At 34.7% G+C, this 25,791-nt stretch overlaps 1 protein-coding gene across 3 annotated transcripts; it reads right to left on the bottom strand.

Annotated features, from left to right (window-relative positions):
- Window positions 1-394: 394 nt before the first annotated feature.
- LOC128679790 (BSD domain-containing protein 1-like) lies at window positions 395-12,880 on the bottom strand. Of its 3 annotated transcripts, none has more exons than XM_053762238.2 (9): window positions 12,738-12,880; window positions 10,685-10,784; window positions 7,839-7,955; window positions 7,020-7,077; window positions 6,465-6,562; window positions 5,410-5,624; window positions 4,043-4,165; window positions 3,326-3,417; window positions 395-3,113 (listed from the first exon to the last, which is right to left on the bottom strand). In XM_053762238.2, the coding sequence occupies exons 1-9, from the start codon at window positions 12,746-12,748 to the stop codon at window positions 2,809-2,811; spliced, it is 1,119 nt and encodes a 372-aa protein (XP_053618213.1). In that variant the 5' UTR covers window positions 12,749-12,880; the 3' UTR covers window positions 395-2,808. The 3 variants fall into 3 exon arrangements, with proteins under 3 accessions (XP_053618213.1, XP_053618214.1, XP_053618215.1); XM_053762239.2 differs by having other exon boundaries at window positions 2,511-3,110; XM_053762240.2 differs by lacking the exons at window positions 10,685-10,784; window positions 12,738-12,880 and adding an exon at window positions 8,407-8,526 and having other exon boundaries at window positions 2,669-3,113.
- Window positions 12,881-25,791: the final 12,911 nt, after the last annotated feature.

The following is a 25,791-nucleotide window of genomic DNA, read 5'->3' as shown; positions in this document are numbered from 1 at the left end:
TGCTCAGTCGCGCTCCGTTGCGACGACGCACCACGTTGTAGGTTATCCGTTGTTTTCTATAGGTTATAACATTGCCGTGTGTTGACGTACATCGAAATACAATATTTTTGTTCTGCGTTGTTTGTCGACGGACGTCATAATGACGTATTGCGACTGAGCAAATGGAATGAAAAATTTTTATTGTAATCGTTACAACACTGACCTGAACAATATGTATTATAACAAGAACTATAATAACTTGACGGATTACCGGGCATCTCAGAAAAAAGGCGCAAATAAAAACCAATATTAATTTTCGATTTGAAATTCCGAGATAAAAAACATTAGGACAGAAGTTCCTTTATCTTGAATAATGACGAGCTTGATGAGCGACTAGAAATAAAACAAGAAACCATACGATTTTTAATAACTTTTATTCATATTCATTATAATCATAATTTACACAAACATAACGAATCCTAATGCCAACTCGATACACGGTGACAATCCATTTTAAACCTATTTAATATAATATAAATTTAAAATAAAAATAATCGAAATATAATTAAACCGCCTAAAAATACAGTTCTGTAATAGATGCGCGAAAAGGCCTATAAAAATATCTTAAAATAAATCATAGATTTAGAAGAGCACAGACCACGCAAGCGGGTAAAATAACATGCTATTACAAAATTCGGGTTGATCATAGGAGCTATTTATGCTTATTGTTTAAATCGAGACAACATATTAAATGGCTATTATATGCTTGATCGATGACGTCACGGTTTTGTAATTTCTAAAAATATCTATATTTTCTGTACGTATTTTTTAAACTTAGAAAATTTTGCAGTCAAAAGGTATATTAAAAAAGCCACAAGCTAAAAATTCTTCGCGTTTGGATTACAGAACGAATCAAACTATTGCACGAAACATGTTGAAAACACAAAAAAAAAAATCACACCATTGTGACGGCTCACGCCCATTGAAAAAAGCTTACAAATTTAACTAGTCACTACTTATACTATTTCGAAAAATAATCCTATCTTATGGATATCACACTTGACACGTTATTGTACCCCATCGTATGTTAAGTCATATGCTAGACGTACAGTTAAAAGAATAAAGCTTTCGTTGTAATTTTGCATAGACTTCGAAACGTTTATTCGACTGCAAAAATGCAGTAATGAATTACATAATACAAATTCGATTCAGTCTGTGCAAAAATACATAAAAATTGGACAGATACATAAGGGACACGAAATAAATTCATAAGAGAAAGTAAACACAATGTTGGAATGATTAAACTAAAATCTTTGAGTGAACCCTGGACGCTGAATGCTCTATGGCTCAAATGAGGGAGAAGAGAATAGATAGAGATTAATTTAAAATCAACACAGCATTCAAACAATGTGAAAAATAAATGCTGGTTAGAAATTAGTACAAAAGCTTAGTTGCACTATGGACGTTTCAAAAAATTACACTTAGACAAGCGTGTCAATGGTGATTACATACCAAGGTGAATTTATGCGTGACTTGAAGTGGAGCGCGATAATAAAGCAGAGTATGTAATGACCAATACACGCGTGTGTCATACTACGGTATTCAACTTGGGTCAGCCCAATCTTAAACCGGCTCATTCACAAAACATGCGAGCTTTTTAGCCACATATCCCTTAAAACTGTGACTGGCCTACCGGCTACCTACTTTTGTGATGAAATAGCTTTATTTTCATCGCACACAATGTGTATGTCGAATGAGAGGCATAGACACTCGTCCCACAGTGGCCGCTAAGGATAATTTATGGAGTAAAAATAGAATATGCGCTTATCCTAGTGATACATACAACTTATGTCGATTAGTATATTTATCAGCCAACAATATTTTGTATGACAGTTACACGTTCAATCTTTGCCACTTTTGTTTGTATATTCATCAATATTGACACAAAAATTAAAATTAATATATTTCAGAAACAAAGAGTTGTGAATTAAAAATAATATGTTGTAAGTTAATAAAGAGTACCTATCAAAGTTTTTCAATGCATTGACTTTTTATATAATATACCTCATTCTGTCAATGTCTAATAATATAAAGTGCGACAGTGACAAAATATACTTTTGCTTATAGTTGCTTTAACATTATAGCCATATTAATGTAATGTTATAAAAAAACTTGCTTCTGGAAACTTTAATCTGAACTTCTATAATGTTGCAAATAAAAAAAAAGTGAATGCAGATTTTTCATTAAATGAAATACGATTACATGAATAGTTTTTGTGGACTTTATGGCAACGTGCTAAGGCTAGATTGAAAGTGTAACACTGTGATGTTGATTCCGCAGTATAAAGCTTGCATCAAATACATGCTATGAATTGGCTAGCCGTTACTGTATAAGGCAGTATTGAGCCGGATAATTTAATTTCCCTTACTATTCGTTAATTTTTTAAATATTCAATTTTTAAACGACGCAACGTCTCGAAGATTTTATTTGGTGCAATAATTTACTATTAACTTTTTTCTCATCCACCAGGATTTCTTTTTGGCAATTAAAAGTATAATTTTCATTTTTTTAATAAATAGAATAAAATTTAACGAAATGATTTTTTGATACTGTTGAGTACTTTTTTATAAATAATTTGACTTTTAACAACAGAAAATCTTTTGAGTCATAATTTCACGATAACTATTTTTCTCAACGTATACATTAAAATGTATATATACTTAAAAAATATGTATATATTACATCCAAGTAAAAAAAAAAAAATAGAATTTGAACGAAAAATCAAAAAGACGTCACTCACGTTCGAAAATTGTCTATGGCCGGAGAAATTCAAGCTTTCGCGTCTACGTCATCGATTTCAAATTCTTTCTCCCAACTTTCATCAGAATTCGCACTAGCGTCATCTTTTACTTCTTTCTCGCCGAAATAATCTTCTACAATGTTATTACCGCAATCGTCGGCCTTCTTAGGCGATTTGGTTTTCTTGTCTATGATTTTGTTGTTGAGTTTGTCTCTGGTTTGTGCGTTGTCTGTGGTACGCTGTTTCTGTTTCTTTGATGTTATTTCTCTTTCATATTCCTCAAGCAATAAGGTCTGTTGTTCTTCTGTTAGTTCTACGTCGTTTGCGAACTCTTCTGAAAGATAATTTGGCTAGTTACAGATTTGTTTGCATTACCATAATTAATTACGGTTTTTAAAAATTTCATTTATTTTTATTTAACAAAATTTAACATTACATATTTCATTCCATAACCCTCAGCCTTGAGTATGAGAAGAATGAAATATTGAAAGTGTATCACCCATCTTTGTTATTGCTCAGTGGTGGAATGAAACAGTTTAAGCTTACCATTATCCCAAGTGACCACGTCATCTGCTTCGGGACTCTCGTACGGGGATTGTGTCTCACTCTCTATTCCTGAAAGGACTTTTTTGGGGCTCCTGTTAAAATATACATTTTATAATATACAAATTGAATTTATTTTATAGTGTAGTGTTAGATGTGGTTTTTGTTATACTACTAGTAATATTATAAATGCGAAAGATGGTGAGGATGTATGTGTGTATGTTTGTTAGTGTTTCACGCAATCTACTGGACAGATTGTTATGAAATTTGGTATACCGGTGGAATATAACCTGGAGTAACACATAGGGTACTTTTTATCCAGAAATTCCCAGAAGCGCAGCTAGTTGTAAATAAAAAAATCACGACATTTTGAATGTCTATAATTGTCTTATAAAAAAAAAGGATATAAAAATAAAACACTACATTGTAAAACTGTGTACAAACTACCAAAAACATATTAAATAGTCGAAAAAAGTTCAAATGCTCTTAGCATTTAAACTTTTATATTACGCTAGTTATTTAAATTCATGATGTTGCGTTTTTTTTAATTTGAATTATAGAATATATTAAACTAATAATTACTTATAAGACAAAAATAAAATCAGTAACACGCTTCGTCAATAAATGTACAGTACACAAATCCGCTACATGCTTCGTCAAAATGTTGTTCTTGATTAATTTGGATGACACTGAAGTGTTGATGGGGAACAATATACTGACTGTTGTATAGGGGTCTGTAGCGGTAAATGCTTGAGAACAGGATCGTCAGTGGGGGGCTCCGTGGGGGGCTTCCGGGACGCGGCCGCCAGTCGGTCCTGCAGCAGCGCCACGCGGAACAGGTATCTGCAAGTAACTGTATTTATCACTTCCAAAATATACTTGTACACTCGCATGTTGCGACCCTAGACGTGATGTGTTTGAGGACATAAAATAATCTATGTCAGCCCTATTTTCATGTAACGTTGTGTCAGCACATCACGTCCAAGAGAAACGCGACTACAGGGTCGATGCACCAACGTCATAATTATTATTAGTATATAAGCTACAGTTTTTTGGAATATTTTATTAAAAGGTCAATTACAATAACAAATATATTATTATTATTTCGCTTTCTATTATTTATAAAATTGTCAAACATGCAAAATAAAACTTACAATACTTAAATACAATTTGAAATCTAACCCATGTTAACATTATAACCTGCTCCTTAGCGTCTCCGGTGCAAAGGTGCCTAAAACACTAGCCGCGTTACCGCGCTGTATTGCTATGGCTATTCTTTGCACCAGAAATGAGCCAGAGCGGGCGTCACCGGATTTCTCCTATATGGTTAGAATCAGTAGGTACAGCTAGAGTTGTAAAATAAAGATTTCATTTATTCACCGATCTTATAGTATCATTTACCAAGTTAACTGAGATTGTGGACCCAACATCGCACATCACCCTACCCAAATTCATTGCAAACTCGCCGCTGTCACCGCGCCATAGAGGTTGATGTTGGGTAAATTGATGATGTGCTGTTGACTGTACATTGGATTCTGTATCAATTTACAACGGTTGATTTTCGACGTTTTCGCGGGACGCTGATTACGAGATTGAGTTTTTTATTCAAGTTGGCGATGTTTTGGGCACTATACTGCTATAATTACTTATGTAAAAGTATACATTCATTTAAGTCAATTGGGATATTTTAAAACAGACAAAAAAATTGCAATGATTTCGGGTTTTCCGGGAATGGTGATTACGAAAATTACATTTAGGGTGAGTTGCACCAGTCAACTTTGACGTTGACTTTGACTTGTGTTTAACAGGGTAGTTTCTTAGGTCCTCTACTACTCATTGCATATCTATATCACTGTAACTATTACACTAGCTGGCAATATCTCATGGTAATAATGTCAGTCCACTGACCGATCCCTTAGTCAGCATGCGGGCAGCAATTTGTCACACAAAAAAATTGAGATACATTGCACAAACCAATGTTGGTGTTCCACAGGGTAGTTTCTTAGGTCCTCTACTATTAATTATATATAAATTTCGCTATAATTTTAAACACACTAGAAATAACATGGTAATGTCACACCACTGACCGTTCCCAGAAGTCAGCATGCGACACAGCATCGGGCACCAGCTTGTCATACTGCGCCCGCAGCAAGGGGCTGGCGCCCAGCCGCCGCACTGTAGCCCTGTGGGACATTATAGCGCTGTACACGCTCTCGAAGGTCGCCAGCCACGCGCTGAACTCCGGGCTGGTCGTCGGCACTATGAATGTGGCGTCGAGGCGTTGGAGCGCTTCTAGCTCTTTCTGTTCGGTTGAGCAAGTATTATGAGGAGTTGAATATTAGTAAAAATGACGGCTAATTGTTAATAGTAGAAGTAACAATTAATTGTTAATTAAATAATCGTAAAAAGGGTAGATGACTCATATTTATTTTGGTGACAATTCGAATGCCCTTACATTAAAGTGAAAAAATTACTATGATAAAAACGACGGTTTCAAAGGTATGACAAGAATAATATCACACATTACTATAGGACTCGTTCAAATGCTCCATACTAAGTGATACTGTAACGTGACGTCATGAAAAAATAATATCTTAGCGAAGAAAACTAGCGTTTTGTTCGACAACTATCTTATTCCGTTTATGGTGGTTGATTTCTTGTTAAAAGTTGTATCAAAATTTTAGTTTTTTATGGTGCTTGAATATATATTTATTTTTTAAATGGCCGTTCCAACCAACTATAAATCTTCGTATATTGATCCAGCGGCATTGTTAAAGTCTATGAACTATCGAAATAATCCTAAATATATATATTTTAGGTAGAGCGTGAATTTTTTTTGAAAATTTACTTCTTTTCTTATTATCTACCCTAATTGTAGAAGTTGCAACAATTAACCTGACATATTCTGCAATAGCGTGTAGGAAACTTTTCATCTTATACTTCTCCCGGGAGCGAAGCCCCGTAGATAGTGCATTCATACGTTTTTCCTCCAGCCAGTCATGGCTCTTTTGTAGCATATTTAATGTACCTTTGTAATATTGAAATTTTGTTCATTTTCTGTGATGTATATTAGTATGCTATGAATAAATTTATTTATATTTATATTCTAGAACGTGTACCAATACACCGGCATATTTAATACCTTGTATGTGGTGAGCATGGTTGTGTCGCCCGAAGACAGGATCACCTCCGTGTCGTCGTCATCATCCGGCTCAGGATTCAATACTGTGCTCACTTGCCCTGTAATACACATCACTATATCAAAGCAAAATCACAATTTCACGAGAAATAACGAACATTTTATTTGCAAAAAAAATAAGATTAACAAATTGGTGTTAAAAGACACAAAGTTTTACCAACTATGGGGTATGCAAAACCCTCCATGTCGTACGGGGCGACTAAGTGACACACAGTCTAGGCAGGTGATAGTCAACAATAGCATTCCCAAGGAGGGTTTACGTCAGGCAGGCGGCCTATTGTGAAACCACAGCCGAGTCTTCAAAATTTTAAGGTTTTTCTCCCCCCCCGGGCTTCGCGGCTTCACAACAACCCCGAACGCACTCGAGAACGTTCCGAGATGAGAGAGAGAAAGAGGTGCGAAGGAGGTTTTTTGCTGACCCTTATTGTCCCACTGCTAGACAATATAATATATAATTATATTAAGAAAAAAAAATCTTTTTTGTTCTTGTTTACTTACCAATGAATGTGCTAAGACTTTTTTTCATTACGTTTGCTGGAGATTCCGGCTCGTCCAACTGTAATAAATTACAGTATTTTTTTAACATGAAACTAATTTTTTTTTTCGAAAATAAACAAATTCAAATCATTTATTCAGAGATTAGACCTTCACAGGCACTTTTTCACGTAAATTTTTACATTAAATAGTTATTTTTCACAAGGTACAAACTACTGGCATTTCGGAACGACCACTGCTGAAAATGCCGAAAGAAACTAATTTGAACAGTGTTGGTCCTTATCACGCCAGAAGGGCTTACCATTATTGTTTCTTACAATTTTTTTTTTCTAATAATATATAAAAGTACATAATACAACTTCCTATTAATCTTACTATAATATTATAAATGCGATCATTTGTGAAGATGTATATATGTATGTTTGTCTACTCTTTCACGCAAATTCTACTGGACGGATTGTTATGAAATTTGGTACATGGGTGGAATATAACCTGGAATAACACATTTTATCCCAAAATTCCCACTGGAGCGAAGCCCCGGGGCGCAGTTATATGAATTCTATTGTCTGATCACAGAAAGACAATGATCTTAACTATCCTATTAACAATTTTAAAATCGAAAGTAACTTTGTTTACTTATACACATAATCAACACAATAATAGCTCGTCGTAAAATCACAGCCTTAATTTTTTTTTATTCGTTATGTACGCCGACTTTGGGTTTCGCGGCGTCACAGCATCGAACACAGCTGACAGTTGGGAACACGGGACGTTGAGAAACAGAGAGATATTTTGTTGTCAAAATTAATAGTCAGTCAATACCTTCAGGGTCTTCCCGATGACGTTCGAGGTTGTGCTGAACACGTGGGTGGCCTCGCTCTTCACGGCGCTCCCTATTTCGTCCAGGTCCTTTCTCACCATTGAGTACACTTCTGCCGACTGGGGAACATAACGTTTATGATCAATTCATACGCATACAGTACCTCTGTAGCTTAATGGCATCATCATCCATACTTAATATCATAAATGCGAAAGTCTGTCTGTTTGTTCCGCTTTCATTGCTAAACAGCTGGAACGAGTTTGATGAAATTTGGTATGCTTGTACTAAAAATAGGCAATTTTGTTCCATATAGGCAATTTTTTTTTTCAAAAATTAATCCACTAAATTACTTTTATGGGGGACGATAATTTGTATGAAAATCGTGTATGTTCCACTTTTAAAGTAAAGCTTATGGCAAAAATGACATTTTTGTAAATAAAACTTGTTTAAGAAGAAGCGACGTCACAAACTTCACCGCAGCCTTTTCTTCAAAGACGTCGATATAAAAAGTTTGATTTATGTTTTAGAGAAAAAATATGTGGACCAATTAAATTCAAGCAAGAAACTTACAGTATTCGCAGATAATGTGAAAAATTTGACGGAGAAATCTACCACTGCGAGGGCCCATTGGTCAAATTATATTTCACAGCTTCCTGTTACACTCTTCCGTCCCCTTTCACTGCACCGCTTGTGAGACAGCGAGTGGCAACACGTTACGTAGCACGTTACATATCAATATATTATACTATTTGGAATATTTCGACACAAGAGTCGAGAAAAATAACGGGAGCGTTCTTTGCCTACTAGTGGGACGCGAGATGGCTCGAAACGAAATAAGGAACTGAAAGTGTAGCATCAACAAATCAACGTCTTATCGATAGCTCATAAAAATCTAATAAGTATAAAATGTAAACCACAATCATTTGAAATACATATCACATCTGCATTTTAATTTGCGATAGCGTGCATGTGCAATGTCTTTAAACATGTATTCAGGGTGTAAGCTCACGTGGGAAATCGAGATAGCTATAGACTGCACAATTTTTAGTCCGTACATTTTTCTGTGTACATTATATAAGTATATTAGATGTTGCCCGGGGCTTCGCTCCCGTGGGAATTTTGAGGTAAAATATAGCTATAGCAATCTTGGATAATGTACCTTTCTAATGGTGAAAGAATGAAATGAAAGAAAAACCGACCTCGGTGGCGCAGTGGTAAAGTTCTTGCCACTGAACCGAGTGGTCCCGGGTTCGAACCCCGGTCGGGTCATGATGGAAAATGATCTTTATCTGATTGGCCCGGGTCTTGGATGTTTATCTATATAAGTATATGTTATAAAATATAGTATCGTTGAGTTATTATCCCATAACACAAGTCTCGAACTTACTTTGGGGCTAGCTCAATCTGTGTGATTTGTCCTAATATATTTATAAATCGGTTTAGTATTTTCGAAGATTATCCGCAAACTCACAAACGCTTTTTATAATAATAGTAGAGATAGTATAATTTTTAGCACTACTCAATTTTAAATACTACAAGTTTTTTACAAAAATGAATATTTTTGTTTTGACACAGGCATTTATTGTGAAAAGATTTTAGTGCATTCAGCGCGTGATAAAAATCCGTGTCCGTGCAATAAACCATTGAGGAGTTCCTGCGTTGAGGGCTATTCCTGTCCCAGTATGAGGTCATGGATATAAATTATTGAACCTGAAAGGGAGCTGTCTCATAAGCGTGGAACATTAAGTCTTATTTTGTGGCCTAAGTTCTTTTCCGTGTTATTACACTGCCACATTCACCCTTCTTTTGGCTGAGATTGAGGTACCAATGAAGACGTTTGTATCAAGTTCTATCTCTAGTGTCCATTAATATATGTATTTATTTATTTCCGTAGAATTTTATTCATAGAAAATGCGATTGATATTTTTGTTTTTGCTTGTTATCTGCGCATATTTTTCGGCGCAAATTGACCGTGATCATTTATGGCAGATATCAGAGGCAGGAGATAGGGATTCTCTTATCTACCGTATAGTCCAATATGAAAATGTTACACGACAATATTTACAAATATCAATATGTCTTAATTGGCTAACTTTGCGATTAGTCAAGTCAGACACTTTTTTTCTAATGTCAAAACACACAAACGCTCGTGTGACAGTAATGTATTGTGACGTCACAGATTTTTGAGTCAAAGCATCCTGAAAAATAGGAAATCTAATAATTAATAAAACTGACCCATTAAAGTGACATTCAATATTGTATCTGATTATGTAGGCATGTATATATGTACACCTGTATGCATTTTATGTTATACCTAGTAAAGTAACCAATCATTAGTAATTTTTGTTGATGGCAGTTACAGATTTAGAAATGTATTTATTTATTTATTGAATAATAGATAAGCATCTTTTAGCAGCTGATCGTCTATATCAGGCCGTGTTGAAAGTTCTATAGTCAATTCATTTTATAAACTTACTTCACTGTATAGGCTTGCATATTTAGGGAATTTCGGCATAAGATCTTCATATGTAAAGAGTTAAGACAGAGATCAATGCTAGTTGTTTGGGCAATATTACACGAAGTGATAATGTATTCTCGATATGCGTGTTGACGTCACGACGCGCCTCCCCGCAACAGGAGAGCTGGTAGCTTAACACTTTTATCTCTAATAAAACCTGCGCTGACGGTCGCCATTTTGGCTCTGTGGCGAGGCTTGTATGCGATTACTTGCAACTAGATAAATAAAGTCTGACACCAGTGTTAGTAATAACACGCTCAATATGAATAAATGATAAAAAAAATGGTTAGTGAGCAGAGAGTGTACATATAAACATAAATGTCCACCAACCTTGGTCTTGGCGGATGACAGCCAGCTGTCCCACCAGTTGCCGGACTCTCTCTCGTCACTCTGCGGAGTGCTGGCCTCACTAGGGCTTGCTTCACTTGACCTGAAGACATCAATACCATTATGAGGCTGATGGTCATAATGTAATAACTGTGAAGTCTATAAATTTATGACTATAGTCTATGAAAAGTAAGAAGGACAAGAGCAGTAGAAACAACTCACGTTTGGAATTTTGTGATTGAAATGAAAAGAAAAGGATATTTAAAAAATATATATTTTTTTTGAATTACTCCAAAAAGAAAAATGTAGTAAGTTCTTAATGTTTCTGTAATACTCACATGTAAAATATGAATCTAGGAAAATTTAAAACAAAATTATTAAAGAGTAAAATTGATAATGAGATTCTTCTCATTTATGAGATTGCATTTTCAAATGTTTGTACTTATTCTTACTGCCATTATGCGGATTCGGCATACATTGCTGGGTTTACATTCGCATTCGCGTTGGCATCTGTGTAAGTTCGGCGATAGTCTGTCGCCGACATAATACTCAGCAAACTGAATTTGTGACAACAACCTCAGCATTTTAAACAAATCATTAATATATGAGCAGTTAAATAACAAATGAAGTGTTGCAATGACCATCCAAATATTAATTAGTAAGGTCAATGGCTATATGACTGTTTTGTAATCAATCTAGATATTAAATAACTTTAAATATTTGCTAATGTGTGTCACTAACCACAAAAATTATTTTTTATGAACACCTCAATAACAAAGGATCGGACTTTTCCCACAGCTACGAATAGGCTCTCAACCTTCTCAGTCACAATCAGCAGTCAGCTACTGAGCTGGCTACAGCCTTGCCATAAAGTTTGGTTGCTATATTAACCTTTATTTAACTGGAGTGAGAATGGTACAAAAAGCTCTTGGTTGGTAAAGTCAACTTTCGGGGTTACACTCCAAAGACCCAACTGGTATATTGCACTAAATGTCTGAAGATTTCTTGTGTCACTAGGCGATATTGTGTGTATTCTAAAGAGGTACTATTTAAATTATCCAGATTTGTCTGCTATTACCCAACCAAATACCATTCTAGAGTTGGCAGAATGAGATGTAAAATAATTTTCATTTATTGCTACCAGTATTATGTTTCAATTTTGCAATAAGACAATAAAATATACCTATGTTCTTATCAATCAATTATTTAAATGCTGTTCTATTTTGAAAAAGAAAGATAGCATTTTTATGTTTTGTATGGTTACATTCTTATTTATTACAAGTCTTTTTATGTAAACAATGTTGCCACATCTTGTTAGGATTTTACGGCAATATACTTTAAAATAGAGAGTTTAGGACCTTCTTAGTTAATAAACATTTTACTTTAGAATGTACATATGTTTGAACTAAAATTTTATTTATTTTCAACATACATCAACAATATGTATACATGTATGTTACACATACAAATTGTATGCGTCTTACTTAGGACTTACAAATTATGGCAACTTTCACGAGTCTCATTTTGAAAGTTATTACAAGAAATTTTGTATATAGTAACAAATTGTGTAATCCTAGTCTATGTCTTTTATAGCTCAAAAACATTGAATCCACATGAGAGTGAATAGAACACTGAATGAGGATAATAAGGCAAGTCTCTATAGTATGACATAATGATAAAAATGAGTCAAAGTAAAATGGAGCACCAAGCGAAGCAAGGTAGGTATAGTATATGTCACGTTTTAGTTAGCTAAATACTCAATAAAATGCGAGGCTGCCGATACAGTAACATACCGTTAATGGCTTGTCTTGTAACCAAGCGTGAAATTTGCACTTTCAATAAACCACACGAAGGATTAAAAACATTTTAATCAACAAAGGTTTGTACTCAAAAATTATGTCTGATAAAAATTCACGGTAACGTCGATAAATAAGAAAAACTAGTTCTAGAGGCTTTATTTGCTCAAAATAAAAGCTAAATAAACCAGTTTCACGATAAGCAACCCAAGATTGTGTAGACAAAAATCACCAAAATAAAATCTTAACTTTAAACTTACTTTTCAGCCATCGTGGATATTTTTCACTGAACGACGAAATAAAAGGAGCACATGGACATCTATTTACAAATAGTTGTATGAATTGTTATTGTTTTTACACAAAATTTAGAATTAATTTTGACATAGTTTTTGTTTGCGTTGACATAAGGTTCTTTTGCGTTCCGTTTTACGTTATACTGACGCAGTGACAGGTCGACGGACAGAAACGAAACCTCAATGTTGTACCGTTTTACTAAATAAAATATATATTCACCTCCTCCATTTTTTGAAGCATCTCCAATATTTGTATATAAGAATGGACGTAAAATTTGAATAAAATCACAAAATATTAATGTCCAACTTTAATGTTTTTATATCTGTGCTTGTACTACACTTTTGTGTCATGAGTATGTGTATACAAGTACCTAATCAATGTAATGGAACGTATCATTCATGAAGAGTACCTAGTGTTTCTATCAATAAACGAAAGATGGCAATAGGAGTACAAGAATTCGAAATTGGAATTATGATTATTTATTTATTCAATTTAAAATGCGGTGTAGAGTGCAGTGCAGGCAGAGGCAGTAGATTATTTGACCGAAAGACTATTTTATTATCTCAAGAAATTGATTGTTTTAAGCATAGTTGTTTAACATTATAATTAATTGATTAAAATCTGATCTTTAGGTTCTTGTTCCATTACATACCTATCTACAATGTAGGAAAGTTTTCGCTCATTATTTATTACATTATTATCATTTCGATGATAGCGGGCAAAACAGATAGATGCAACCTACAAGAGTGACGTTACATAGAATTTGATATTAGAACACCACCGTTAGAATACATACTGATTATCGATAGTTTAACTAGGTATATCGATGGAATATTTTATTTTTCTCTGTGGAATCTCGAAAGCCCATTTCCATAGCTGAACCATATTTGAAGACGTTCATGATTGTGATGTCATAACAGGCGGTGATGAAAATTTGAATTGAGAAGGAAGACCGCTACTATCCATAGAGTAGGTATGTTATTTTTTTTTGTGTATCATTTCTATTTTCAGCTAACTTATTTCGTAGACTTTTTTGAACTACGTAGAAATGATGTACAAAGGCATTGAAGCCACACACGTAGGTTTTCTTCGGAATCGTCCAGCGCCATCTGTCGGGCGGGGTTGGGCACGAGCGTGACGTCACAGCCGGCGGCCATGCCTCGCTGAGTGAGGCGCGTCGATCACAGTTTGTGAGGATTATCCGGTCTTATACAGTCTGTTTACATGGTAGAGAAAAAAAGTTTTAATTTTTGTCACCAGCTTTTGTTGTCGTCAGAGATTTTTTGTTGCAACGCGTGGCAATATTATCATGTCCGTGCAGTAAACCGTTGAGAAGTTCCCTCGTTGGGAGCTGATCCTTGGTGCATCAGTTCATGCTTATAGTAATATAATGCATGATGGGTGCTACTAAAATGTCTCCCTATCGAAGGAGTCGACTACGGCCTATTCTTCCATAACCACGTAATCCTCCGCTTAGAATCATTCCACTGCTTAAAAATAAATATCTCAAGAGTCTCGCTCAATTATAATACCTACTAATGTGTTAGTTGCATCAATCAACTATAATAGTACTATATTTTTACATGAATAGTTGTGAAAAATTTATTCAGTCGCTGTCTTTTGGTAGGCTAATCCGGAGTACCTAACCTTTGGTAAACAACATGGAACTGTTGTATTGTAACCAATAATCGACACAATTAAAACAATAAACTTTTTGTCTCTGTCCTCTTACAACACTGCCTAGTTCAGAATTAAGTTCTTTTACTCTTTCAATAAATCATTTCTAATATTATCAATCCTAGTTTCTTTTGTCCTAAACCCTTCAGGTTATGGGCCCACCACGCTTCCACTGTGCATATCGAATTTTTTTTTCTGTTAATTTGAAACAAGAACACCATTCTTGATTTTATTTTTTTTTATTGATTCTTGTTAGTCAAAAAGAGTGTTCATTTTCTTTCAATAATTGTACCTATTTAACGAATGATATGTCATACGAATAAATAAACAATTTTTGTTTTCAGCCAGCAATTTTTAATTTTTAAATTAAGAACAATTTAATATCACGCTGTAGCCGAGCTGTTTGGCCCATTACAGCAACGTTGGATGTACTTATTAATAACTGGAGGAAAGCCGGGGATCTGATAGGAGTGGGTGTGCTCGCTAAAGTACGCTAAACAAATATTCGGCTCGTTTATTTTGTATACAGAGGAGAGGGTTATTGGCAAGTAGATTTTGATCGACGTTTTAAATGTATTTTTGCTGTGGTAACATTGTTTTAAGTAGTATTTTTAAAAATTAGATATGGATTGATTTTTTGAAAGTTAATAGTTACAAATTAGACCTTCAAAGGCACTTTTTCACGTCAATTTTATTTAATTAAAAGTAAAAAAAAAACAATCCAAAATAATAAATATCAATCAATACTATCTAATATATAGGCTTCGTGAAAAAATTGATTATAAATAAAAAGAGAAAGCCCATTTTTAAAAGGTTTCTGCCTATATATAATATTTTATGTAAATTAAATATGTCTTTGAAGTATTTGGTTGAATATTTACTTAGGTAATTGTAAATGTTATAAATGCGCATCTTCCTCTTTTATTATTATTTATAATTATGAAAGGTAAAAAAAAAACTAATATCAGTTCCGCACAATGCTCTTCCGCCCCACTATACTATAACAACGTCTTAACCAACATTAACCCGTGCATTACCAAAACGCTCAATACCTTATTGAATAATCCTTCATAGAGATCGCAGATATCCCCACGCGAATTCATAAATTAATATTGCCAACGAAAATTAATGTAATTAGTTTTAATCACAACGTTTTATTTACTTTGCCAACCCATGGGAAAGGAATATACTTACAAACTTTCTCTATCTGGCCAGTATCACGACGAAAATTTTCTTTTTTTTGCGACCGTTTCTGAACTTAATAACGTTCGGCCTTTGACCTTAAGTTATTGAACTTCCAGATAACATCGGCTAAACAATATTTTGCCAAGGCTATCGTTTTGCCCACGTTTTCTAAATCCGTAATTGTAACAAAGCTTTAAGGGGAAGTTCATTCCTTTTAGTCCACGTTTGTAACCATATTTCATAGCTATAAAAGAAATAACATTTTAGTTTTCACTTTTTCCTAACACATTCAATGAATACGTAAAATATTGACATAAAATCATTAATTTTGGTAAAGTAGTATTGCGCCCTACAATTAACAGCAAATACATGAATATTACTTACTTTACTCGTAGGTTTGGTAAAATTTGAAATAAGTAGTCTATTTATTTTTTCCTTAATAAAATCTTAGTACCAAACCAATCTACTCGCGAGTGTGAGTTTGTGGTGTGGAGGTGGCTTGAAAAAATCCGTACATACGTAGTCCAAATATTTTGTGCCGGAGTCATTTTTTTGCATGAATAAAAAAAAACTTGCATTTAAAATTGGAATTTTTACTATTAATATTTATTTTATTTTATCCATTTATTTTATTAACTCGGCAATTTAATGAGTGCGGGATTTGCGAAATAAGTTAAAATAACGCATAATGTTGAAGAGCTGCGATTGTTTCGTTGATCGGTTTATTGATTGGTCGGAAAAATCGTGCTCGCGCCAATAGGGTCGCCATGCTGCTGCTTTTTTGTTTCAATCTTATTATTTCACTAGTTGTTCGCCGCGAACTTAGACCTCGCGAACACAATACATTTTTACAAAATTGTGAATAGGTATTTCAAAAACCCACCGGGAGAGACATGACACTTAAATTTCATATTTGTCTTTGGATTTAAAAGAAGAAAAAAATAAGGTACTTGCATGAAATTAAGAGATTTTGTTATTTATTTTGATTTTTTTAGATTAATTTACGACTAGTTGTTGCCCACGGTTTTTCTTGCATCTGTAGCCTGATTAGCCAAGAACATTTAGCTTCCAAAACCTGCTGATCCTAATAGGCTGATGCTTTGCGTTGCCGACTTTACCAATCACTCTGCTAAATAAAATTATATTTTACCTTCATCCTTTTGAACTCACAAATCATAGTCACCCTACCTACCGTGGGCGCAGCGTGGGTGCTCTTCGCATCTATGTGATGCACATTAAATTTGATTGTTACTGCAACCTGCGCACAAATTTATTGTACACAACCGCTCATTTGGAAAATATTAAACGGATTTCAATTTATTGCAAAATATTAATATCGTGATGCCAACAAATGTCAGTGTAAAGGTTGGGAAGCGCTGAGTGATCCATCAATGTAATGTTTCAGCATCGAATATATCAATTAAGGTTTTAAATAATTCCTACATTATGCAATCGTCAATAAACACAAATAACAACGAAATGAATATGACATCATAACATCCTCTGTATCATTGTAAAAATAAATAAAAATATTTTTTTGTATTTTTTTTAAATGTGATAAAAAAAAGAGAGCATAGAGGAATCGATTCCAGCCTCTCAATCGGAATCAAATCGGCTTGGTCTTGGTATTAAGTATCTGATAGTACCTGACGTTTCACATGTGGAAAATAACCATAATGTGGTTTTCAATGACTGACGAAACGAAGTTAGGAGTAGGTGGTACCTACATGCATATTTCAAATCCAGAAATATTGCATTTCAAAAATCTCGTGAATGAATGCACTTCGAATCGACCAAAACTGCACAAATTACATTTATCTCGCTAGAGAATTTATTGCCGAGAAATAAATGAAAACCACGTCCAGAAAGTAAATCCAATATGCGGATGTACCAGGAGCGCAGAGAGGCGGCAGTGGTCGCATCGCAAAGAATGTCGTCGTTTATTTTATGTGTGCGCGCGCATTCGATGACAACCGGGCATCGGCCACTACTCTACGCGTTATGTATACCTAGTACTTTTCGGTGTAGAGAGAGATATTTGTTGGTTGAGGGCATTTTCGAGTTACTTTTGGGAACTTATTAGTACCTGGGTTAATACCCAGGTACTAAGTTCCTAAGAGTAAACTATTTAGTCTACGTGTATAGTCAGGACAGTGACTCCATGACATTCTTTTGGTTCATGGTTTTTTCACTGTCATCCGTTATTGGGTTTGAATGGACTATGTGCAGCATAGGTTACACCTACGTAATATACCATGTTAATCTCAGATAGTAAATAGGATTAAGTCTATATAGTTTAATAAGAATGCTTCATTAATTCAACCGTGATTTAAACCATTGCATAGGCGATTCACCACCACCATATGGCTTTTCCACTACTATTGACGTATGACATCTTTATACTCAACATTACCTCCAATTACCATAATAGAGTGAAAGATACGTAGCAGCCGCTAGCCAGTGGACGTCGGCTGCCACAGGCTAAGTTTATGCTAAAGGGCGGCGGCGCAGTCCTTAGTCCTTAATAAACAAATGACGCGCGACACGATTTAAAGCCGCGCGTCGCAATTATTTCGCTATTTCGACGCGCCGATGCCGGCAAAAGGCGGCTAGCTTATTTGAATTTTAAGCAGAAGTACAGGGACGTCGCATGTTTTGTCAGGATCTTAATCTTTGTTTCTTAGGTTGCCAGATTTCTTGATAAGATTTTCTGGAACCAAAGAGTAAATTCTTGATTGTTGTTGCTCTTACATCCGCTATTTTAGCTAGGTAGTTGTCTAGATGTGTTTGATTAATTCGACTTCATTTTCATTTTTGCTCAGACTAAAGTTGTAGTTTTATACATACTTAAAGCACTTGAGCCCACAATTTTATCGGATATTCAACGCGAAGCAGCTACTGGTTGTCCGGATAATATCTCAAAATGATAAATCACTCGCTCCATCACCGAGCGACTCGTCAAAATGAACTTATTTGTCAAACTTAGATGTCTGTGTAACGATAAGGAAAACAGGAAATTGAAATACTGTATCACTGGCCGAAAACCAAGTAGTATGGCAGCCATCTTGGATGCTAATCGTCGCGCACCATGATTTGAATATGGAACTTCTAACTCTTCATTCATAAGATTTAGATTTTTTCTTTTTTTAGTGGCCAGTTAATGGATTGATGTTGGGAGGAAATGATTGTTGTTAAAATTTTGTGACTACATGTGGGGCCGAAATGCGGGATGTTAAAAAATGTTTTAATCTTATGAAAAGGCGCTACTTCAGATATTTAAAAAAAACTTAATCAGTAATCAGTAATCAAACGCTTATTTGTTGTGAAATTATCTCAAATCTAAAATGTCTATAATCTTTTTTCTAAAATTAGTTATTTATCCAGCCAGCTTCGATAAAGAATCATGTCTATTTTCAAAATGAGCATTCCAGAATACTGTTAACAGCAGAACAGAAAAACAGTGGTTCCCTTGGAATTCCCACAACACCGACGAGTAAAAAAGTTCAATTATCACCGTCTATGGTAGCGGTGTTGCCAGTCGATTGATTTGTAATCACGTTCAGTGTTGCACTAAAAATAAGTGCTGTATACCTAATCGATGCATTAAATCAGTTGGGTTCGTATTAAATTCACTTTTTACTAAGTAGCTACAAGAATCCGCAAAGTTTGTAAGCTTAATGGATATTGAAAGGAATGTTTTTGACGTACAAACAAACATGTAAGTTGAAATGAAAATTAAACTTTAACAGTCAAGTAATAGAAGTGGCGTTTGTTTGACGAGGATAAGAACCCGTGAGATCGTTCCATAAATTTTATTCAACGATTAAATTTGACGTTTTAATTAATCAAATATACATTTCAACCACGCAGGCTGAGTATTTTTAGGGCTTTTGACTGGTTTATATCTATAAGCTATTCTATATCTACATATACGCATAAAAAAATAGACTATAATGCAATATACCCTGTGAATATATCATACTGTATTTGTGGCATAATGATTTTTAAGCATACATTTCTTGCGCTAGTAACTATTTGAAGAATAACTAACACATTTACCCGTATGCCCAAAATCAATTATGCTTTAGACTTATATATATGCCCATCATCATCGCCAAAGAACAATAAGAGAAAACAGAACCCTTTTAAGTATTAATTTCTCTTAAGTTTAAAAAAAAAAATGAATTTCATAAATAATATACTTTTTGTTAGTTTTCATCGCAACGAAGTAGAACTTACATCACTATTTTTCTTTTAACTTATATATATACAAGGAATTGTTTTTATTGTAAGCATTAAAACTTTTTTATAAACATTATAACAAATAATAATTAATATAGTAAGCATATGCGTTTCAATCAATAGAAATATTTCAAATTTTCTAATGTAAAAAATCGCATCAAAATTAGTTTATTACATTCTACAAGAAATGTTATTAAATTTTTCCTAATAAATTGATTTAAAATGATGATCAAAATCGGTCTCATTAAGGTTTACATAATAAGCGCGTGCGCAGTTCAATGCCGCTATAAATGACCACAGACTCCAAATAACCACACACATTATATGGAAATCTGTTTTAATCTTTTCTAATACAGAAATACATTTACTTCTGTTGAACTAAGAAAAAAACAAAAAGTCTATTTTTATTATGCCACTGCCCAAAAAAGATCTCGCTTATATGATCAAATAAATAAATAATACATATTATGCCTTCAGGATACTGTTGGGGCTGCCACGATTGTGCAGCGCCTCATTAATGTTCGCGGAGGCAGGAGTAGACAGCTATTCTTCACTCCTCACGAAAAAATCAGCGTCCCTCCTAAGCAGAATTCGTGGTAGCTCAAATAGACTTCTGAAGGTCATCGCTATGGATATGGGGTGTGCTGTAATGGGCCACCTTATTAAAATTATATTATCTTTAGTTAAATATGTACACTAACATCGAATATGTTGTAATAACACGATGGATCTTGGTTGTCTGAATAAATGATTTTCCAAATTTCAAATATTAACAAATCACACAGATTGAGTTACAAGGTAAGTTCGAAACTTGTGTTATGGGATACTAACTCAACGATGCTATATTCTATAATATATTGTAATATAGATAAATATCCAAGACCCGGGTCAATCTGAAAAATATCATTTTCCATGTTGACCTGACCGGGGATCGAACCCGGGACCTTCAGTGTAGCAGTCCGGCATGGTGACCAGGAGGTCGTCAAAACAGCTGACTGATCATAATGTTGATTTTATATCTATAGGTATATTTATTCTTTAAGAATAGGTATAGGTACTTACAATGTGTCAGAAATATACATAGGAAGTACGTTATTCAAAATACCTTTAATTATAAGAGTATCTCATAAGAATGAAACTTAAGCACGAGATGAGTGAGATAGAGTGAGAAACAGAGAAGAGATAGCTAGCTTTCCAGCACAACTAGAATCCAGCACTTGCCCGACTCCAACTAAAAGGCAACTGGCATTATACTAATAACTTTACATACATTGATAATTTCAATCAGAAATATAAGTGCACATGTAAAAAACTCGACAACTTAATCAAATTCCTTTTTTGTAAACTCTTAAGTATGTACTCACGCGGCTTTTATATACATAAACGAAGTAGATGTGTAATTTACATGCTAATAGTCATGTAAAACATGATGCAGCTGTAATAAAAAAGAATGGCAATATTGTAGAAATGGCTAATAATGCTAATTCAATTATCCTGCCTCCCGTTTTCATTCGGGGCCGTGACGTCGCGAATCCCGGGGTCACCGTACAAAATAAACCTTTAAGATTCGGCTGTAATTTCACAACCGGCCGCTTACGTGACGTCAATCCTAATTTGAAATGATGTTGTATGCATCCTTAATCGAAATCGGAGGATTTTTTAGGGCGGTTACCACGCGCCGTTTTGACATTTACAATTTTAGTTGATTTCACGATTATCAACATAAAAATCAGAGTAGATTTCGTACTTAATTAAACATTAAGCAGAGATTTAGCGGAGATCTTGATCGGGCAATGGGCGGCATTTAGCGACATGTTTGGTTAACTGGGGACAGTCGGAACGCGTTCTATCTGTAAAGGAATCCGAGCTAAACACTGCGCGGCAGTGGCACAAACTTGGTTTAACTTAAGAGTTACCGACGACCTCGGTGGCGCAGTGGTAAAGTGCTTGCTTCTGAACCGAGAGGTCCCGGGTTCGTCCCCCGGGTCATGATGAAAAATTATCTTTTTCTGATTGAAACACAAATTACTAAGCCCTTTTAAAGATTCTTATATCAATGTTACTAGTTACTAAGAAATATCTTAACATCAAGTATAATACAAATTTATTTGTTAGACAAATTAAAAAAACCCCGACTTTCAATATTCATTTCGCTACAACTTTTGAACGGCTGAACAGATTTTCATGAAACATGGCTAACAACACACGGGATAAAATTATCTATGACATAAAAAAACAAACGAAAATCGGTTCATCCGTTTGGGAGCTACGATGTAATATACATCCCACATACCTTACAACACTATCTTTTTTGGTATTAAACACAGGAAAATAGCTTTGGTTGTACAACCGGGCCCGGTCTATATGGGCAGTCGGTTTAATTAGGCGTATCGCTAATTATTTAGAGGAGAATCACGACGCTCCTCACCCCGACTTTAATGTAATTAATTGTTCTACGGGTCTGTTTGTTGTTATCATCTCACTATTTTGTTATATTGTTGTGTGAGCTCAATGGCGCAGTGGTTAGCGCACTTAGCCTGTAATAGTGACAGTTAAGACATTCTCACGATGGTCGGTCATGGGATGGGTGACTAAAATTAACTTGACCTCCTCCGTGGTACGTAAAGCCGTTGGTCCAGGTTGTATTTGCAGTCGTTAAAACCCGCTAATACGCAATGGGCCCGCGTGGTGGATCATGGCCCAAACAAGGAAGGCCTGTGCCCCAGCAATGGGGACGTTTAAATGGCTGTTGATTTTGTTGTTAGAATTCCAATTATTGTGTATTTCATCTTATAACTGTGTGACTAAAATAATACAATTAACTAATAAAAAAATAACAATAACTATTATATCTAAAACATTACATTAAAAAAGTTTCGTAGATTGTTATCCTGTGGAAGCGTACCTATAAGTCGGGCAGCGTTGCCATGTTAAATTGTGCTAAGAATTCTCCAGCCACCTGTTTCCACGCAAACTTTAATAAGAAGGTTCGTTTAACAATTTCCTACCCGTTGAAGAACGTTGCGTTATATCTGTGAGTTGACCACAGTATAAAAATATAACAAAAGAATATATACTACTCTTGAAAATGAGATTCACCAACCCTAAACCCAACAGGCAATAAATTTGCAACGTAAAAAAAAGTAAATAAAAAACTGTTGCTCGGGTTTCGGTCGGAACAAATAGTTATCCGAGCGTAGATTCGATCTGTCGAAATGAGAGCCTTCCTCATCTGTGATCGCTGATCTCGGTGGACCACGCTATGATAATGAGGATATTCCTTTACTACCAAGGACAGTCCAACCAGATGAAGTTTCATAGACAATTATTTATTCACACATTTTTACATCTAACAATACAGGTTATAAACATAATGATCATCCAAATTTTTCGGAATAAAATGTGTATGTTTTATTTCAGGTTATATTCTATCCGTGAATCAAATTTCATAATAATCGGTCTAATAGATTTTGTATATCCTCACAAACATTCGCTAAACTGAATGAAATAAATATATACGGACAAATGACATAGATTGAGTTAGCCCCAAAGTAAGTTCGAAACTTGTGTTATGGGATTAGTATCCCAACTATCCTTTTACGTTAGTTAGTTAGTTAATTAGTATCCTAACTCAACGATACTATATACTATATTCTATAACATATGTATATGTAGGTTATATATATATAACCAATTTCTTATATTTTGACTTTGAAATAAACTATTTAAATTAAATGTCAGAATATCTTCCCTATTCTGTCGCGTCACAATTAAACGATTTTTTAAATACCCAATTAGAGTCCTTAATTTGTAAATACGACAATTATTTAACTTGTATCTTAAATCGGAAATGGTAACTTTCAACCTTAACATGTTAAAATTAAAGTTGATTTTCCTTTGGAGGACAAATTTGTTAATCATGGGTTTTACGAGTAGAGCTAGAGAATAGTGGTTTACGGTTTAGTTTGATGCTGTTTTTGTCGAATAAAATAGTGTGTTTGCATATTTTTTGTGACTTGAGTACGATACCTCTAGTCTAATTTAGGTATTCACGATAAAAAAACTTTAATGTAATGGTTTTACTTAATAAATAGCATTTACAAGAAACAAAATGGAATACGAACTCATATGGTATGAGTAGGTTTTGAACTTGGGGTCTTTCGGATCACAGACGGACGCTTAAACTAGTGGAGCTTTTACATCACTTTTATTTTATAGGACGCCGCGGTGTTACCCGCGTAAAAAAATATTTACCATCGCCATCTACTTTATAAAGCGCCATTGACAATCAGACTTTTTGCCCAAATCCTATGGGAATCGCATACTTTCGGCATAAAAAGTAAGTACCTTATGTTTTAATCCAAGGTATCAGCTACCTCAAAATCAAATTTCATAAAAAATGGCTCAGCTGTTTGATCTCAAAGAAGTAACAAACATACAAACTATTGCCTATATAATATTAGTAGGAATTAGAGTTTTAGGATTCAGAAATGTTCTTTTAATGAATAATTTTCTATTTTCTTTTTGGCCACTATATTTTTCAAACAATGGTTTGGTGAAGAGATGAATGACAGAATTTTCATTTTTCAAGTTTCACCATTTGACCGCACTCGTGGTCAACTCCGTGTGGTCCTGTAGTAAAAACTCGTAATTTTGATAAGTTGTTTTTGATCTAATTCTTCAATCATTTGTCACTTACTGGTAAAAAAAAGTCATCAGAATTTTCCTTCATCGCAAGCAGAACAATTATTATGAAACTAACTTCGACAAATAGATCTAACGTTCTTGAGGTTCAAATGGGATTCGAACCTGGGACCTTTCGATCACAGATATACGTGTCTTAACCACTTTCCACTTTCATTTTCTGTTTGAGATAGAAGATAATTGCCAATGTTGCTGTGTGAGACTGATTGTTCATTACGCTTGTGTTAAAAACGTAACCCTCGTTTTAAAAATAGATAAAAGGTGAGGAGGAAATATTTTGGGATCAAATTCTACATAACTAAGGGAGATGTATGGTAATAATTCGAAAATATTTAAAATTAGGCTAAAAATTAATTAACAACGAAAAGAAAGTCTGCGAGGTATTCATCATCTGCAGCCCTCCGTGACCCACTGCTGGGCATAGGCCTCCTTCCGTCTCCGCCAACCATCTCTGTCCTGGGCCATACCCATCCAGTTGTTGCCAGCGATTTCCTTTATATCATCGACCCATCTAGTTGCGAGATATTAGTAATATGGAATTTGTGTTTGTGTTTGTATTGAATGATTTAAAAAACATTTATTCAAAAATAAGGGCTAAAAAGGTTTTTTTTTTTACTTATTTTAAATTATGACACTAGCTGCACTTCGGGGCTTCGCTTTCATAAGACTTTTCTTTTGGGATGAAACGTACATACATATTTACTTTAGATTATATTATATTCCTATCACGTACAAAATTTCATCGAATTCCCTCCACTAGAATTTACATGATTGAGTATCAAACAATTACACACACATCTAAACTTTCATATTTAAATTAGTAGTAGGATTGATGATTGATTAATGATCTAGTTTCCCAAAGCTACAAACTACTAGTGTTTCGGAACGAGCTGAAGTTTCCTTTCCATGCTACTTCGATCTACTACAATACACAATAGTATAATTCAAAATCAACGCCGTCCGTACCGAAGGCCACACAAGAGCTCTCCATTTAGATTTAAAATCTGCGCAAATCCAATTTCAAGTTAAAAAGCCTACGTCAATGTGTCAGTACAGGGTTACTTTTCCCGTCTATTTATATAAGGCCGGCCACGGACAGCGCGACAGCCGTGTGCTACCGTCCGCAGTACTAAATAACAGTGTCACACTAGCCTTTTGCAGGCACCGCCTGGACGGTATCATGCGGTAGGGAACCAGTGAGGGGAATGTCAA

Source organism: Plodia interpunctella, chromosome 22 (assembly GCF_027563975.2).
Source record: "Plodia interpunctella isolate USDA-ARS_2022_Savannah chromosome 22, ilPloInte3.2, whole genome shotgun sequence".
In the NCBI taxonomy this organism is placed as follows: Eukaryota; Metazoa; Arthropoda; class Insecta; order Lepidoptera; family Pyralidae; genus Plodia; species Plodia interpunctella.
The sequence above is the reverse complement of the archived record's forward strand: the minus strand, read 5'-3'. Positions and strand labels throughout refer to the sequence as shown.